Below are 15,736 nucleotides of genomic sequence, written 5' to 3' on the forward strand. Positions count from 1 at the left end.
CCGTTTGGAGCCATTTGGAGCTGTTGAATTGATCCGGAGACTTCTCTTTGAGCCCTTCCCTCCTCATTTGGCATCCCTTTGCCTCGGGCTGCGAGCTTCTCTCCATTGGATCTCTTTCTCTCCATTTCTGCGTGCTCTCCTCCTCGTGGGAGCACTTCTTTTGCTGTAATTCTCATTTCCAGCCCTCATTTGCTGGCTTTCAAAGCCTATCACTGATGTTCATCATTGGGTAAGCCGTTGTTGCATTCGCTTTTTCCAATTTCTGCTTCGTTTGCATTTTGGAAAGGCCTCGTGTTGCCTTTGGAGATTTTTCTTAGAAGGCCTCGTGTTGCCTTTGGGGATTTTTCTTGCAATAGGTACACCTTGGGACAGCAGAGTCTTTTGCAGACATAAGCTTTGAAGCTTCCATGGCGAGCATTTTAGCTTGGCATATATGGATGTCCAAATACACAAAGGCACTTGGTTCTAGATCCACCCATCTCACACCTTGGCTAGTATTTGAACAAACATTGTACACACTTAGGTCATTTAGTTGAATACTCAAGGTCTTCCAAGGCTGCCTCTGCCAAGACAACTATCTTCCTCAGGGAGAGGAGAAGCTGTCCCCTCTTCTCAAAGTTCACTACAGTTTTGATTCAGCCTCAGCCCAGCAGCTTTACTGGGATATTTTGATGAGCAGGGCTTGACCGTCTAAGGCATTTTTGCATGCTGTGCATGTTATACTCTTAGCTTGAGCACTTCATCTTGGGGATTTTTAAATAAGGCTTTCATGAAAAAAAAACTATTTGGAAGTTGCTTCATATGACCATTGTTCTTATTTGCTTCATTTTCATGTGTTGCCTTGAAAAATTTCATTTTTTAGGGGTATTAAGAACAATACCTGACTAGTAAAGCACTTTGACAATCCAGCTTCTTTTCCAACCTTTGCAAATGGTGCTTCACAAACAATACCAGGTCTAGTGTCTGAAACCCTGATCAATGTTCAGTGACGAACAGATGAATTCTCAACATAAAAATAGGAGGGATGATATTCATATTTGTAAAACAACATTATACATCTTCCAACAAATTTGTAAACAATAATTCCATTGATCGCTCCTTTGACTGACCCACTGGTACAATTAGTGTGGTATAAAAGAATATGGCAGATTGCCAATATGAAGACATATACATATTGTTTTAAATGTCCCCTGAGATGTTCCGGAAACCAAGTGGTGCTTTTTAAGTGGTATACATTATACTAGACGAGTGCTCGAAGATGGAACTCCAGACAGTTCCTTCTCCTTCACCACAGCGTCGATGAATATCCTTCATCCAATCAGCAGAGTTGCAAATGCCAATGCAATTCCAGTCAAATGATGCAGCACATGCATTGCCAGCTTGAGCTTTCCATTCACAATCTGCAATTGCGAAGAAACATGCACCTTCATGTATTATCTTTACAATCCTGAAGTGCATGTTCAAGAGACGTGTATATCTTTCTCCATGACATTTCTGCTATAAGCAGTATTACCTGAAGGAGTACCGCAGCACATGTCTCTGTCATCAATGTATTCCACATTCAATCCAATAAGCCATGACCCCAAAGACACATCCTCGTTGGCATATTTGTGCAATATTTGCCTGAAAACAGTAAGAAATAAGTTGCTCCTTCCAAGAGATTACAATATGTTTATAGGAAGAAGGCATAAGCAACTTACTGATTAATTGAGATATAAGTAGCCAAATCCTTGGAAATGACATATAGCTGACCAGTAGCATGTCGAAAGTATTTATTACCCTCCTCCCCAAATTTCCAATACTCAGGCTCATGATACTTCATGTCCCTGTACACAGAACCAAAAAAACAATAAGTTATTAAGAGAGAACAAGTTGCATAAGGCATTAGAAAAATCAAAAGTGCTTGGACCACATGAATGAGTATTTTATATGCTGCATGTACTATATAGTGGATTTGGAACACTTTGAGAACTCATTCAATCACCATTTAAAGGAATATCCAGACAAGATTTTCATCTCCCTCACAGCACACAAGGTATGCATGTGTGTATATGTGTGTCCTCATGCCTGTCCATATAAACACATACATATGTACATCTGTGTGTGCATACGTGTCTGCATATGCATGCGTACGCATGCATGTGTACGCACAAATGCAGTGTTAACGGTGTCAGCAAGCATGCAATTTAGTAGGAAATTCTAGGAATAAACTAGGCATTAGTGCAACTATTCTCCCTGAATAAGATGCGTACTTACGGCTTGGCAAGAACTGGCCCAGATTTCATACACCCTACATATACCCGGGGCTTGGATTTGTGCCTCACCAGAGTCGAGGCAAGAATGCCTGAATAGAAACACACCTAGTATCGAGTCAATATTTCAGACCCTCTAGAGGATCAAATTTCAAACAGCCTACACAAACCCTAGTAACTGAATATCGAGCATTCAAAAGCTTAACTCATATTTCTTCAAAACATGATGCAAGGGTACCAACTCCAACTAGATTATAAGCTGATTACCATCTGTTATCCCTACTCCCACCTAGGTTTACATGGACATCATCATCAACCTTCACATAGAAATCTGCATCCCACTTGGCAACAGCAGTTGAGAAAAATATCTTTGTCTTGCCAGATGATTCATGGTAGCCTTCAGTATAATCCTGACATGGTGTGCAAACCGAAATTCCAGTGTCAATTGAGAATGCTGAGGGAGCAAAGGAGACCATTGCTAACAAGCGGCTCCAAATTAAGCTTCAAGTGCACATACCAATCTCAGAAAGTCTCCATACTGTGCATCTTCTGCATCAATTGATCGATCCAAAAGGCTTCCTGGCGTTGAACTTGAATGTCATCAAGGGGGTGAGACCATAGTTCAATAGCTTGCACTTGCTGGAAACTTTCGAACATCCTAATTGCAGCAATTTTGTTCTGACCACCTCACCTGTGGCCAATAATAAAGCGGATGACAATACCCTTTTCTTGCTCCAGCCGTTTCAAGTTTCTTCCTGATGCGAAAAATAAAAAAGACATGACTGGTGGCCAAAAAGATCTTAACTCTGATATTTCACGCCTCTTGCGACCGCTAAAAGCAATTTCATTAACGCAAGGGAAATGTAAATGAAGCACACCTTGTGGCATCCAAGTCTCTCTCAAGGAATCACGCCTCTTGCGACCGCTAAAAGCAGAGTTAATTCCAATGACCATAAATGCCTTTGGGATTCTTTTCAATGTGCCATTGACAGGCTTCATGAGTAATGGAGTACCACGCTGGGCTGCCCTTGCTGCTGCGAGCTCCATCTCCAGCATTTCAATAGTCTTGTCAAGTGTCCTGCAAGGAGTTTAATACTTGGTCACAAAAGATATTGATAAGACTAACAACTTAGCCAAGTAGGTAATAATGCCAAAAGAAGCCGTGCAGACACATTCACAAAGATCTTGGTCGCTATTGCTCAAGTGGCGGTCATGGCAGAACTCTAGTTCTTGGTCTGTTGGAGCAAGGACGCCTGAAGATATAGGATTACCGTAGTACCCCCAAGCTTGCCTAAGGCCAAATAGCGTCTTAACAACGTAAAAGGAGTGAGTGCTTTAGAGCTGAAGGTGTGAGTTTCTTCACAACCAAAAGCAAAATGAGAGATGCACGTAAATGAAATCTCTAAATGATATCATTGTCTATATCAACGTGAAAAGGACTCGAAAAAAGCGAAGCACTAGGGCATAAAATGTCAGACCATATTCATATGTATTCTTAAGAAGTCGAAGATAATGACGTGGCCAAGGACTTGTCCAGGATTGATCTGTAAGCTACACATGCTTAGCTAGACTGCGCATACCTTTCTGTATCGGTAAAGAGCCAACTACAATGCCCAGGTTCCAGATCTGGGTGGGAGAGCCATACAAGTTTGGTTATTGGGATTGTCTGGATTGATTCATAGATTTCTTAAAAGGAGCGTTTGAGGCTATGAGCCTAATGATATACCACTGTTAAAAGCTCAAACAGATACAAGTGACTTTGCTATGGGAGTTATGCCAGTCTAAGGACAATTGATTTTTGAAAGTACATATGTAGATGGAACACATCAGATATACTGAGCCTATGACAAGGAAATTCTCTCCACAATCTGGGTGTCTTTTGACATAAAGCTATATTTATAATGGCCTTGGTTAAAACTTTCAACATGCCGCCAGAAATTGTGCAATATTTGAAGAGGTTGGAAAGCCTAGTGGGCTGAGCAATATGGTTTTGAACATAGAGAATATTTAACATCCCACAAAAATCACAGAAGAGAACTCCACCTGTCAAATTATAGTTTCCCTTCGAACTAGTAGCTAATGCCATAAGGCGTATGCCATGGTAAATGAATTGAGTCGTAGTCACTTTCAATAATTTCTTGGAGTCCTCTGTGAAGACGTGAACATGATGCCCACTCCTCTTAATATTTTGCAGGTAGTCAGTACTTGACATCAGTGTAGATATAGGTGGTTACAAATCAATGGGAGCACGGATATGTACCTATGCAAGGTATGGAATAGAAAGGTAAAGGTGTTATCTTGAATATTTTTTAGTAACAAACAAGGATGCACTTCATGTCCCACCATTTATGTACGAGTTGATAAGTTTTACAAGGATAGGAAGGAGAAGGCAATTGGAGGGAGAGTTTAGTTACACGACTCTAATAGAGAAAACTTTTTTGAACTTTTAGCAACAGAGTCGTAATTCCATCCAAGGCTGTCATATGTCTTTCCTACCGTGCTTCATGAATGCTGCAATCTCCCTTTATGGGATAGTGTCTTGATGTTTGCAGACTGTCCTTGCTGCATTTTCAAATATTTTTACTTGGCCAGCACTAGAGCGTTTTATGAAACTCCAAAATCCTACGAAGCCATGTGGCACATTCTAAGCCGTTAGATAACTGGCCTATTATTGGCTACTTACAATGGTCCATATACTTAGCAGCTAGCCAAGCATTCTAGTTTATCTGATAGTGCGCACTTTGCAGAAGGGTGTGGGAGGCAATTTGCTAGTAGATGACAAAGAGATCTTATCTCAGAAATGTTCAGAGACCATCCTCATTGGAGCCAGCGGAACACGTGGTCCAGGGATGCCAAGATAGCTAGACTCAATACAAGTATGGAATTCTGCTTGCTCTCTTTCTTGTTTTCCAAAACAACGAGAGTCGCTTTCTATAAGGAGCTGAAAAGTCCCAATTTTAAATATATTCTCTTCAAAAACTGATTTAAAAAGTTTTTGCAAAAAAAAAAACTGATTTAAAAAATGGATTTTCTTCCACACTCGCAAGCTTAAGGTAGTGTCAAATTAAGGGCTTCATAAGCTAGAATGCAAATTTTGAAGGGGATAAATCTGTGACATTATTCCTAAAAAACTTGGCAGAGAAACCTCAGGTCAAACCCCTCTCCTCTTCATATACTAGGTCCTCCCTCTTTATGAGGGCTTGGGGTGACCCTTGGCTTCTTTGCCACCCCCTTTTCAGGCAGGGATTTTATGGACTTCTGCCCTATTTCAGCTAGTTCAGAGTAATACGTTTTCACCTTTGGCTGATTGTGGTGACTTGGTAGAGTTCATGCCTTCCATTGTTATTAGTTTGGGGATCCTTTCCCTGGTGGATTTTCCTCCCCCTCGCTCCCGTCCACTACTACAAGAGATCTTTGGGGAGTTGCTTCTGCCACTAGGGCCTGGGGGGGGGGGGGGGGGGGAGGGGGAGTTGTTTCCTTGCTACTTTCTCCTGCCAATTGCAGCAAGTGCTCAACAGCAGGTACTTGAGTATGCTTGGAGTCCTTTTGGATTTAGATGGGAGGAACAATCAATAAATACTTTTTCTTGTTCCTAGACAAGGTAAAGAGAGTATTTCCCAGTATTGACTCTGAGGGGATCTTTCAGTCAAATCTGATGTCCTCATGCATATTGCTTCACATTTTGGTGCCCTTATCCTTACTGCAGACCACCACACTCCTACCAGAAATGATGCCGAGTAGAGGGTTTGGCAAGTTATTCTAAGATTGGTGAAACCAGACATGAGGGTTCTACTCGATGCCCTTTCACCAATCTGGAATTCAGGACTGCTCTTTTTGCCCTTCACAAGGGCAAATGTCTTGGTCCAAATGAAATATCAAATGGCTTTTGAATCCGTAAGGAGGAGACCCCAAATTAGGAGGCATATTTTGGTTTTACATATATTCAAAGGAATGTCTCCGGTAGATATTTGGGCTGTCAGTCAGTTTGTGTATCTCTCTTCACTCTTGTGTTGGGAAGTCCTCTTTTAAAGTTTGCTGAGACTTGAAGTTGCTTCTAGTTGTCAACCAAGTACCGCTAGCCACAACCTGGTTTGTTTGCTCTTGTTGATGCCAAAACCATGAGAAGAGCACTACACTATTAGCAATGCTAGGAGATTCCAACTCAGGGTTAGGGGATGGAAGCCTTCCAAAGCCTCTCACTAGGAGTAGTTTCAGCTTTCCAAGTTTTGTGGGATTCTTTTAAGAGAAGGCTTTGGAATGTTAGAAACATGGTGAGAGAGAGAGAGAGAGAGAGAGAGAGAGAGAGAGAGAGGCTAGGGAGTGAAGAAATGGTAGACAAATGTAAAATCCATGAAGGCTTTCATTCATTCATCGTCATCACCTAAGACAAGTGAAGTACAAGCCTTTTAGGCTACACACTAACACACTTGCACCAAGTGCATATGGAATAAGTCCCATAGTGACACATGACACTCACACATGACTCACACAATGACTAGTACTATGTCTCCTAGTACTACACACCAACACATCACATCAACACACTCTTTGGCTATGATATCTCCCCCCCCCCCCCCCCCCCCCCCTTCAGAGCAAAGAGTGTGAGACCCACCACGCAAAGAGTAGACTGATCCCCCTCCACCACAATACTACAAAGAGCAAGTCCAACTATCCAACACCTCCCGTGTGATAGTGTAGCCTATGACCGCCGGCAAGGGCAAAACCATCACTCGTCACTCCCCCTTACTCTGAACTAGGTGGTCAATACCATCAAAGCAAAGTAAAAGACAATGCAATCATTTTTGGGGACAACCCAGGGTAGAGTACCTCTTATTGACTCCAAATACATTCAGTTTAGAGGGACAATTCAAGGCTGAGAAACTTTATTGCCTCAACACAAAAACACATAGCATAGAGGGCCTAGAAAGGCTAAGAACCCCAATCATAATGCTCTTCAAATGAGCCGTGAACCTCTGCTGTAGCTACTTGTATCTCCTCAAGGGGCTCCTCAGGTTCAGCCTATTCTTCAACAAGGAGATTGGCATGGTGCTTCTCTTTTTCCTGCTCCTTCTTCTTGAGGCAACGAGCTTCAATATGTCCTTTCCTCTTGCAAATAACGTTCTTGTTGGTCTTCCATTTGCTTGTGGAAGCAAAAACTTGATCGCTAGGAGAGGCAAGAGGGGCTTCTTTATTACAACGGTCCTTCTCAATGAGTAGTGCCACCATATTATCAAACGTGGTAGTGGCAAGGTGAAGTACTTCAAGAGTTTGCTCAAAGCGGGATATTCCATGCATACTCTTCATAAGGACAACCATCTTATTTTGATCATCAAGTGGGCTCTTCAAACTTGAAAGTTATTGAACAACAAATTGAAACCTTGCTAGATGATCACTCAACTCATCACTCTCCTCCATTTTGAAATCATAAAACTTGAGCTTCAAAAAGACTTTAGAGTTGGTGATTTTATTACCAAACAAATGCCTCAAGGCGATTCCAAATCTCCTTTTCTATTGACTTGAAGTCCACATGATGGATGAGAGAGTCGGCCAAGCAAAGACCAATGAGGGAAATGGCCTTTGCATTCTACTACTTTCAAAGCCTTTGGTGTTGCTAATTAAGTAATTCAACTTCGTTGTCCTCAACAACATCCCAAATGCCTTCATGCATAAGCAGCAACTGCATCTTGGTTTGCCATGTGGGAAAACCTTCCCCCTTGAACTTCTCCACAAGCAAAGAACTAGAAGACAATGAAGTCATGATGGCAAAGACCTTGATGAAGGCGGACAACAAGCTAAGATGAAGGACCGGCAAAGGAATGGGCTGGTCTCGGGCAGATATAGGTATCAAGTGGTGCTCCAAATGCAATGATATATCTCGAAATGTGTGAAGCACTTCAATAAACCAGCTCCAAGCTATACCAAGATGCTATAGTAGAGATACAGGTATAGTAAAATGCACCAGAAGGTCACCAGTCAAAGAATCGACTATTCTAGATGAGGTGGAGGCTAGGAACAGCCCTGAAAATGGCTCTGTTGAAGGCGGTTTTGTAGCAGCAACCCCAAAACAACTCGAAAATTCAAGAGCAGCTCCAAACTAGGTCTAAACAGCCTCCAAAAGCCTCGAAAGTCTGCAACAAATGCATGTAGATGGACAGCTCTGCTGCAGCGGTCTGGAAACCCTAGAATCGGCATTGAAAAGCTCCAAGACAGCTTCGAATATCCACACGTGCAGGCATGCCTTGAATTGTGTGCCGACCAGCAAGCTAAGAGGAAGAAGATGCACCGACCAGCTATCCGAGAGGCTATCAATGGCCTAGGCACTGCTCCAAGAGACCCCGAATGGTAGCGGCTGGTTGAGGAGATGCTAAACGGGCAGGAATGAATGCAAAGGGCTGCAAGGAAAGGCGGCTGTGAGGCAGCAATGAAGGCGGATGTGCAGAAACCCTAATCGGGTAGGAGGCAGCTGAAAGGAGGCAGAAATGAGGAGCAGGACAGCTTCAGCTGAGGCAGAAATGAGGCGGCTGCAAGAGGGAGGAGCTTGAGCAGAATTAAGGTTAGGTTAGGGCAGAGATGACATGGCAGCTATGGCAGGTTTAACTTGCTCTGATACCATGTTAGAAACATGGCGCGAGTGAGAGAGAGAGAGAGATAGGCTAGGGAGTGAAGAAATGGTAGACAAATGTAGATAGTAGAATCCATGGAGGCTTTCATTCATTCATCATCATCGCATGAGACAAGTGAAGTACAAGCCATATAGGCTACACGCTCACACACTTGCACCAAGTGCATATGGGATAAGTCCCATAGTGACACGTGGCACTCACACATGACTCACACAATGACCAGTACTAGATCTCTTAGTACTACACACCAACACGTCACATCAACACACTCTTTGGCTATGCTATCTCCAATATGGAAATCTCTTAATAGGAACATTACTCTTTTCATTTGGCATTCTATTCATGGAGCGATTGCAGTAAAATAGTGGAGGTTCAGGTTTGGGACTCCCTCTTCTTGCCCATGCTGTCTCTTTGCTGAGGAGTCCATTCCTAGAAGCACATTGCTGGACAGTATATGTGCTCCTCAGTCGGCACGTGCTTTGGTGGACACATGTTGGGAGATCATCATGAGCATGTCAGCCTGGCATATCTAGAGATCTAGACATATGGAGCCACTTGATGGTTCCCATGTCCACCAGCCTCAGCCTTGTATCTTTACTGGGCTTTTTTGTTGAGTAGGGCTTGACCCCCTCATGTTTTTCTTGTGGTACACATGCTGTAATCTAGCCTTGAGCACTTTAATCTTGGGGCTTTGTTCATATTTAATAGAAGTATATCTTTGTAAAAGCAGTCTATGATGAAAAATTGACACTTCATTTTTGTCTAATTTTGCCTCTGACTCAGTTAATACAGCAAATGAGTTGATCAATGTTATACAAAGATGCCAGATGTATCTCTCAAGATTAATGAAGGGAAACAGACAATGGCTAATGAGGTATTTCAATTTTCTCCTCTTCAGCGTTTCTCCAGTCTAGGTCTTGCTCCCTTAAACCCAAGCCATAGCTTTAATGCTACAGGGAGTACTGTCTCAAGCAAAACCCAGCCATTTTTTCCTCTTCCTCTTCTCACCCTTCGACCTCTCAAGATCATGCTACAATCACATGTAATCCATTGCATCTGGACACTAAGGTCTCATCTTGTAAGAAGCCCCATGTGCCTAAATCGGCCTAGTCAGCTCAAGCTACTTCACCAGTCTTTTAGGCTAAGTCAGCCAGCATGCTCCTCATACCCTTCTCACCCTTTTGACTCTCAAGCTCATGCTAAAACCAGTAAGAGGCCATAAAATCACATGTTTTCCATTGCATCTAGACACCAAGGTCTCATCTTGTAAGAAGTCCCATGTGGGCAGCCAGCCTAGTTCGGCAAAGTCAGCTTGAGGTACTTCACCTGTCTTTTAGGATTCCTAAAGTCAGCTCCTCAGAGAGTGGAGGCTGGTCTGATTGTTCTCAACAGTCTGCAGCAGAAGTAATCAGCCTTTGTCCATGCCAAGTTGGGGCCTTGCCAGTGTTTCTGGTAATTATGTCAAGGAAACACAATATGATTTCCATCTTGGAATAACACCTGGAGGATCAAACGTCTCAATTAGATCATGCCTTGGACACATACTCATTTGATCCCCTCAGGCTAACCATGCTAGGATGTACTATGAAGACCAGCACTGAGTCTGACTTGGTCAGCATGTCTACGGCATCAAAGGTAACATAAAGAAGCAAGGTTATTCCATCTTTGTTATGCACAAAACTCCATGAGTTGTGAGGAGCCTCATTGTATCTAGCTTTAATAACTATCATGGCACCTGCTTCTCTCTGTGGCTGGTTTTCAGGTGTGTACAATATTTTATTTAGACCCTGACCCATAGGGTAATATTGGGAAATCAAAGTGTCTTAAAAAATGGGACTAGTTGGCACCTGATACCAAATTTTCAATCGACAAAATCTCGAATTGAATATGGTTTAGGGAGGGAACATATTGGGTAGGTGGTGAAGACAGGAAGGGATGTCAGATTATTCATCCACACTATAGTAGTAATGTCATGCGCATGCCATGAATACACCACCACGTGTGCAAGGCAGGAGAGAGTACAATAGCAAGGGCGTGCAAATGCAGAGACATAAAGACAGATCCAGACTGACAGGCCACGCTAGGAAAAGAAGAGGAAAGGTAAGCTTAAAGCAAAGACATGCATGCAATTTCTCGTTTGTAGAGTCTTAGCTGGCAGAGAGCGATACCTTGCTCTGCATCATAATTCTCGTTTGGAGACCTGTACAATATCTATAAACTACAGAAGATGAATTTCCACTCTACTTACTTTATAGCATCATGTGTCCTTGACACTTCCCCCAATAGGTCTTCTGCTTTCATGGATGTATCGTTCTGGAACCAATCAAACAAAAAATAACACAAGGTTTTCAGCATGTAGCACTGTCAAGCCATGATTTGAAGCTGTGTGAGCATAACAGAGGAAGTAGCGATGTGATAACACAAAATAGTAACAGTACATACGCTTTTGTGATCACAAGCTTCTTTCACATCCCGAAGCTCTTCAAGCTGAAACTTCCGCCCCCCCCTCGCAGTTGTTCCATGATGTCCATCAGTGCTACCTCTGCAAATCAACACATCCGAAACTGCTATGATTTAGCTACCATAATATTTTTCATAGAAGTAGACATATTCGGACATTAACCTATTTATAGGCTTCTTATGTTAAATTTCACCAGAAAAAGAAAACCGGTACTTTCTTGGTGAGACTTAGCAGTACCATAGGGGTACTTTCAAGCAATATCAATTCCACAATGTGAGGAGGCTGGCAAAACCATAAAAAGCTATGAATATTAATAAATTCAATATCATGCGATGAAGTCCACAGTGGCTCGAAAGCAGTTGAAAAATTAGTCTTGTGGGTAAAATTAAGCCAAATCCGCGCGATCAGAGTTGTCTCTTGCACCGCCATTTAAGGAATTAGTAAAGAGAAACTGCCTCCTCGGTGAAAAAGTTACAGCACCACTAACCATGAAAGTCTAAGTATTGATGGCGCTCAAGTTCTTATTACGTGAGTCATTTGTCATGCGCGAAGGACTTTCTTACGAAGAAACGTGACAGACTGACGTACCTATTCGTAAAAATTATGCCAATCAAGAAGCTGGCTGTACACAAGACGACCATCCACTGTCGCGAGACTCTTCTTGCCCCTTTGGATCGCATTGGCTTGATAACCTGAAAGGTGCACTCTTCCAAGAAGATCCCACTCGTCAGTTAGCTGTGCCTCCAATCTATTAATTCACATAAGTGGGCGGGGATATCATAGAACAGTATCCATAGGAGATTTATCACAAAATATTTTTACGTCACTTACTATGCCTTCAGATCTTCCAATCTCTCACGATTCCAGGTGAATTTCTACATTCTGCAGCTTGCAAAAATCCACTTAAGCGCCCAATTCAACTGACTTCCAGCGCCCGCTACGAGCTCCGCAGGTAGGCTCCTTTATAACGAAGCAAGAGCGCAATGCAAGGGCCCTCTCATCCTGTTCCTTCCGCTCATGTAGACCCGGAACTATCAATGTCTATACTTCCCCACCTTACGGTGCTATCTTCAATGGAGAAACTCTTTACTCAGTTGTCAAGCTATGAGCTTGCTCACGGGATACTTAGCAAGCTAGTGATGCTGCGGATCGGATGCTAGCTTGCAGAGTTCAGAGCGGTGCTCCTAAATGTTGGTACTCACGATGAAATGCTCAATCTAGCACTCAGGTAAGATGCACTGTTGGATTGGTACTTGCGAACAATTCGTAAAGCGATGAGATTTGGCGCAAATCTAAAGGGGGATGATTCGCGAGCTGATTGGGATCTCGCCATGAATTCGAATCAGGATGAGATGGGAGGACTTGCTTGCTCCTCAGTCCTCAAAATATTTTCTGCAGCGAGGACGACCGATAAACGGCGAATCTGTTTCCCGGCGAATCTTCGTCTCCCTGGATTCCCGCCGGGATTCTCTCCAGTAAGGCCACGTGTGTACTGTGAGCATCCAGCACGTTCATTCGTTGTCCCCCCAAAGGCAAACATCAACCCCTCCTGATCTTTGCTACCCCAGGCAAACCCGAGATGTAAAATTGAGAAAGTTCACACTCTCGGCGTCCCCTCACGTGTCCTCCACGTGGCGAGGCATGATTTGCTGCACAAAAAGGGTGGCACTCATCGTCATCGGCCATTACTACCCTTGCCCCATCTGCGTATATATTACTTTAATGGGGAAAGAAATGACCTCGAGAATATGGAGCTCATGTATGAGGGTACTTAAACAACTTGCGGATATATTGAATGAACTTTTGTTGATTTTGCAGAATGAGAAATGACTTTAGTTTAGACATATTTTATGACAAGATACTATTAATATATAATGAAATTCTTAGTGCTCTACATTGAAGACCTACCGAGTAGCGGGTTCCTCGGTCTTGCAGAATGCAGATATAGGCTACTCTGCCTTGGTGAAATCTATGCCGACATGAGTGCCAGTTGGCAATTTAGTGACAGTGGAAGGGGTACACTCCAATGCCAATGCATGGCACAGTGAACATTATGGGGGCATTGATTCAAGATAATCATGTCCAAGAAAGGGGTACTACAATCAATCATGCAACCATTCCTCTGACCAGGATGCCTAATTTTAGATACCAATGGCATTTCAGTAGATTTGGTTTTGGGTTTCCGTCATCTTCGCCAATTGCTATTGCAATTTCGTGTAGCTCTCTTGCCTCCATCGCTTTACAATAGCCCTTTCGCTTTCATCGTGCTCGATAGCTTTTACATATTCCCATGCTTGCCGGGTTACCAATTCCATGCGCATCGGGTTACCAATGCCACATATTCAGGGCTATAATGCAACACACACTAGGTTGTAATGCAGCGCATACCGAGTTGGCTAATTCAATGCACGTCGAGTTAGCTAATGCAACACATGTTGCATTAATTTTCTATATAAGGAGACCACTCGGGCAAAAATTCCTTGTGTTAATAGTTGTAATAAAACTCTTGCAAAAATTTTCCAAAAATCTTTCCAGCTTCCAAAACTTATGTAGGCTTGGATTTGTAGGTAAAGTACCCTAGGCCACGTTTCATTGAACATGAAACATTTCGAAACGTGATGCAAGTTTCGAAACATTTCAAATTCAATGAAACGCATTTCATCATGACCATGTACAATACATAGTGCAGTTTCAATCTCACGATAGTTGTTCATAAGATTAAAACCATAAACTCCATCACGCATAGCAGGGACTAGCTACTATGACATCCCAACTGATGTCATCAGTGCCCAATAGTGAGTACAAAGCATAGTATGAACATATGCTTTGACACATACAAATCCAGACACCCACACATACTTGAGCATCCATTATACAAAGGTCTTTGTACTAAGTTTCTATTAGCACTCCAAAAGTGAAGGGCACACTTAGCTGTGACAAAGACTAGCACTAAAGGTTCACTATATCATGTATGAACAACCTCAGCCCTAGCTCCATGGCACATAAAGTTCACCATAAGCTTTAATATTGGCACCAACTTGCATAGTTACCAGGGAATGGCGTTCTGGCATCCCAAATGCCTGGAACATCGTTCTAGGATGGAGAAGCCCAAGGAACATTCGAAACGCGTCCAGAATGTTCCTTGGGGACATTACCAGGTAACGTCATCTTGGCATTCTCAGAATACGGTCGTTCAAGCCCTAATCCTCGCGTTCTAGGTTCTGGCCTCTGGCTAAAAATCCAGATGGGGGTCGCGCGATGGCTCTTCCTTCCACTTCATCTTCTTGCGCCATTCCTACTACCCCCCTTTGCTAGTCGAGCGTCCACTACTCCACTCTCCCTCCTCACTTGAGCCCTCCAACTACTCCATCCTCCCTCCTTGCTTTAGCCCTCCATCTCTCCACTCCTTGCTTTAGCCCTCCATCCACTCCACTCTCCCTCCTTGCTTCAGCCCTCCATCTACTCCACTCTCCCTCCATCTACTCTAGCCCTCCATCTACGCTTGCTTTATCCTCCAGCCCTCCATCTACTCCACTCTCCCTCCATCTACTCTAGCCCTCCATCTACTCTAGCCCTCCATCTACGCTTGCTTTATCCTCCCTCCATTGCTTCTCCACTATTCCTCCTCCACTTTCTCCTCTCTCAGCCCCCCCTCTTCTCAATGGCTCCTCCCCTTGGCCTCGACCAACACCACTAATCCAAGTGGTGGAAGGAGGTGAAACTTGGATGCCTCCATGACAAGTCAAAAGGAGGAGCACACAAGTGGGATTGTTCCTATTGATGAAAAAGCTGGCCCCTCTGGAGTATACAATGATGCCCCGAATAGAGTGGCTCCTAGTGTCACTCCATCCATCTCCCATCAATGAGACACCACATTTCAACCATATGTCTTTGATGGGAGCCAAAGTTTGCTCTATGGCGGTCTTCTCTTGTGCCAAAATTGTGGTGCGCAAGGCCTCACATGTGGGAGGAGTGTAACTAGGTCCAAAGGCTCTGCAATCTCCTTCACAATATCGATGAAGTAAGGATTGCGGACTTTTGTTGTGGGTACATCTGCTCCATAAAAGAATTGGCCCACTGCAGCATCTACCTGTGCCCTCCTCCCAGGATGCCATGAGGCCACGAGGCTAGCCTGCACGACTCTCGGGATGGGGGATGATGAATTGGGAGTCCCCATATATGCGTGTGAAGCTGTAGACCCATAGAAGGAGCTAGAAATAGAAGCAGATGGAGAAGCTATTGCACTGGCATGTGGGGCTGCCCGTGCTCAACCACAAGGATCAAGAACCTTTTGTCATGCTACCTTGGCATCCAACCTATGTGCAAGTGCCTGAAAATGTACTGTGTTAACCTAAATGCATAATTTTTTCCAACTTGGCCCTTTTTAAGAGAATTTTTTG

At 43.4% G+C, this 15,736-nt stretch overlaps 1 protein-coding gene across 2 annotated transcripts; it reads right to left on the reverse strand.

The window, feature by feature from the left end:
* Positions 1-1,027: 1,027 nt before the first annotated feature.
* On the reverse strand, positions 1,028-12,696 carry LOC147881296 (beta-1,6-galactosyltransferase GALT31A-like). 2 transcript variants are annotated; one of them, XM_087369956.1, is made up of 12 exons: positions 12,168-12,696; positions 11,925-12,028; positions 11,318-11,417; positions 11,124-11,188; positions 3,131-3,330; positions 2,944-3,007; positions 2,770-2,842; positions 2,542-2,662; positions 2,257-2,344; positions 1,701-1,826; positions 1,514-1,623; positions 1,028-1,400 (listed from the first exon to the last, which is right to left on the reverse strand). In XM_087369956.1, the coding sequence occupies exons 2-12, from the start codon at positions 12,014-12,016 to the stop codon at positions 1,222-1,224; spliced, it is 1,218 nt and encodes a 405-aa protein (XP_087226082.1). In that variant the 5' UTR covers positions 12,017-12,028; positions 12,168-12,696; the 3' UTR covers positions 1,028-1,221. The 2 variants fall into 2 exon arrangements, with proteins under 2 accessions (XP_087226082.1, XP_087226083.1); XM_087369957.1 differs by having other exon boundaries at positions 11,925-12,042.
* Positions 12,697-15,736: the final 3,040 nt, after the last annotated feature.

The sequence above is a fragment of the Dipteris shenzhenensis genome, chromosome 31 (genome assembly GCF_047967505.1).
Source record: "Dipteris shenzhenensis isolate YYH24624 ecotype China chromosome 31, Dip_SZ_1.0, whole genome shotgun sequence".
In the NCBI taxonomy this organism is placed as follows: Eukaryota; Viridiplantae; Streptophyta; class Polypodiopsida; order Gleicheniales; family Dipteridaceae; genus Dipteris; species Dipteris shenzhenensis.